This window comes from Aplysia californica, unplaced genomic scaffold, assembly GCF_000002075.1.
Source record: "Aplysia californica isolate F4 #8 unplaced genomic scaffold, AplCal3.0 scaffold00209, whole genome shotgun sequence".
In the NCBI taxonomy this organism is placed as follows: Eukaryota; Metazoa; Mollusca; class Gastropoda; order Aplysiida; family Aplysiidae; genus Aplysia; species Aplysia californica.
In genome coordinates, this window is record NW_004797479.1 from 365,310 (window position 1) to 366,667 (window position 1,358).

Genomic DNA, 1,358 nt, shown 5'->3' on the forward strand with positions numbered 1-1,358 from the left:
AGGAAGCGGGGGAGCAAACAGAAGATGGGAACAGGACTTGAAACAGAGACAACTCAGGCTGGCAGAATGGTAAAAGAGAGCGTTTTAAAGAAGGCAGAACGGTAAGAGAGGGCGTTTTAAAGGAGGCAGAACGGTAAAAGAGAGCGTTTTAAAGGAGGCAGAATGGTAATAGAGAGCGTTTTAAAGGAGTTAGAATGGTAATAGAGAGCGTTTTAAAGGAGGCAGAATGGTAATAGAGAGCGTTTTAAAGGAGTTAGAATGGTAATAGAGAGCGTTTTAAAGGAGGCAGAATGGTAATAGAGAGCGTTTCAATAAAGGCAGACTGTTAAAAGACCGAGTGTTTTATTATAGTGCCGTCAAAAATTCGTGGCGCAACTTACTGTCAAATACTTCCTAAACTACCGAACATAGACTATGACTTGTATCAATTTGTGTTAACATAACAATATTCTTGTAAATACCTGTTAGCTGCATTCTAAAAAAAATCTTAATACATGTAAGTACTAATTTAAAAATCCGAGTGGGAGATTTCTACAGATTACTACAGATTACTACATGATTACGAGTCCGGTAGCCTGACCACTAGGCTACCGACGCCACTGGGGTGTTACATAAAGGTCGAAGAATTAACGTACGACTGCTGAAAAAGTTTAAAATTTTGAAGACTGAGACAGAAGCATGTACCAGTATAGTGAAGAACTGCCTGTTCTGTGTCCTCAGGGTGTTGACCAGCTTGGGCAGGTCTGGAAAGTTCTCCGGGTCGTAGGTGAACATGGAAGACTTGAAGAGGACGTCAATGTCTGTCCAGATAGACTCCTGGAGGGGGGAGGGGGCGGGGACAAAAAGACAGGAGGGTGAGTTTTAGTTTTTTAAGGAGTTTTACGGCGCTTGTTTCGTAAGTAGTTTTTTAGTTTTAGTAAGAGATTTACGGCACTTGCAACACAATAAGGTCATATAAGTGCTGAAGAATAGATGTGTAACAAGAGAGTAGCATACACAAAAAAGAAGGAGGGGAGATAAGGACGACAGATGTTTGATAGGAAAGAAGGAATAAGCCACACAAGAGCACCCGCCAACCACCCACAACTTGCATCTGCATAAGGCCATTATTATAAGCGCCAGAAGATTAGAGGTGTCACACGAGAGTAAAAAGTTGTTCCCGCATCCGATCCGGACATTGGGGATTGCCTTGTTAGTGAGACGACTTCCTGGGCCAAGAGAGTAACAAATATAAACAAGGAGGGGAGATGAGGACAATAGATGTTTGATAGGAAAGAAGAAAGGGAGGGAGGCAGTGGAGGAGAAATAATGGGAGGATCACTACATGGTTTAATAATAACAATAATAACAATAATAAT

The 1,358-nt window shown here is 41.6% G+C and overlaps 2 protein-coding genes across 2 annotated transcripts in view; both read right to left on the minus strand.

The window, feature by feature from the left end:
- LOC106011900 (sucrase-isomaltase, intestinal) overlaps window positions 1–817 on the minus strand; it is a gene marked incomplete at its 3' end in the record, with an annotated part of 5,228 nt that extends 4,411 nt beyond the window's left edge. Inside the window, 1 exon segment of the mRNA XM_013083072.1 lies at window positions 685–817. Within this exon segment, the coding sequence (XP_012938526.1) occupies window positions 685–774 (90 nt within the window).
- LOC101845470 (sucrase-isomaltase, intestinal) overlaps window positions 794–1,358 on the minus strand; it is a 14,570-nt gene continuing 14,005 nt past the window's right edge. The window contains exon 6 of the mRNA XM_035970011.1: window positions 794–816. Coding sequence (XP_035825904.1) covers window positions 794–816 — 23 coding nt within the window. The remainder of the gene's footprint in view (window positions 817–1,358) is intronic.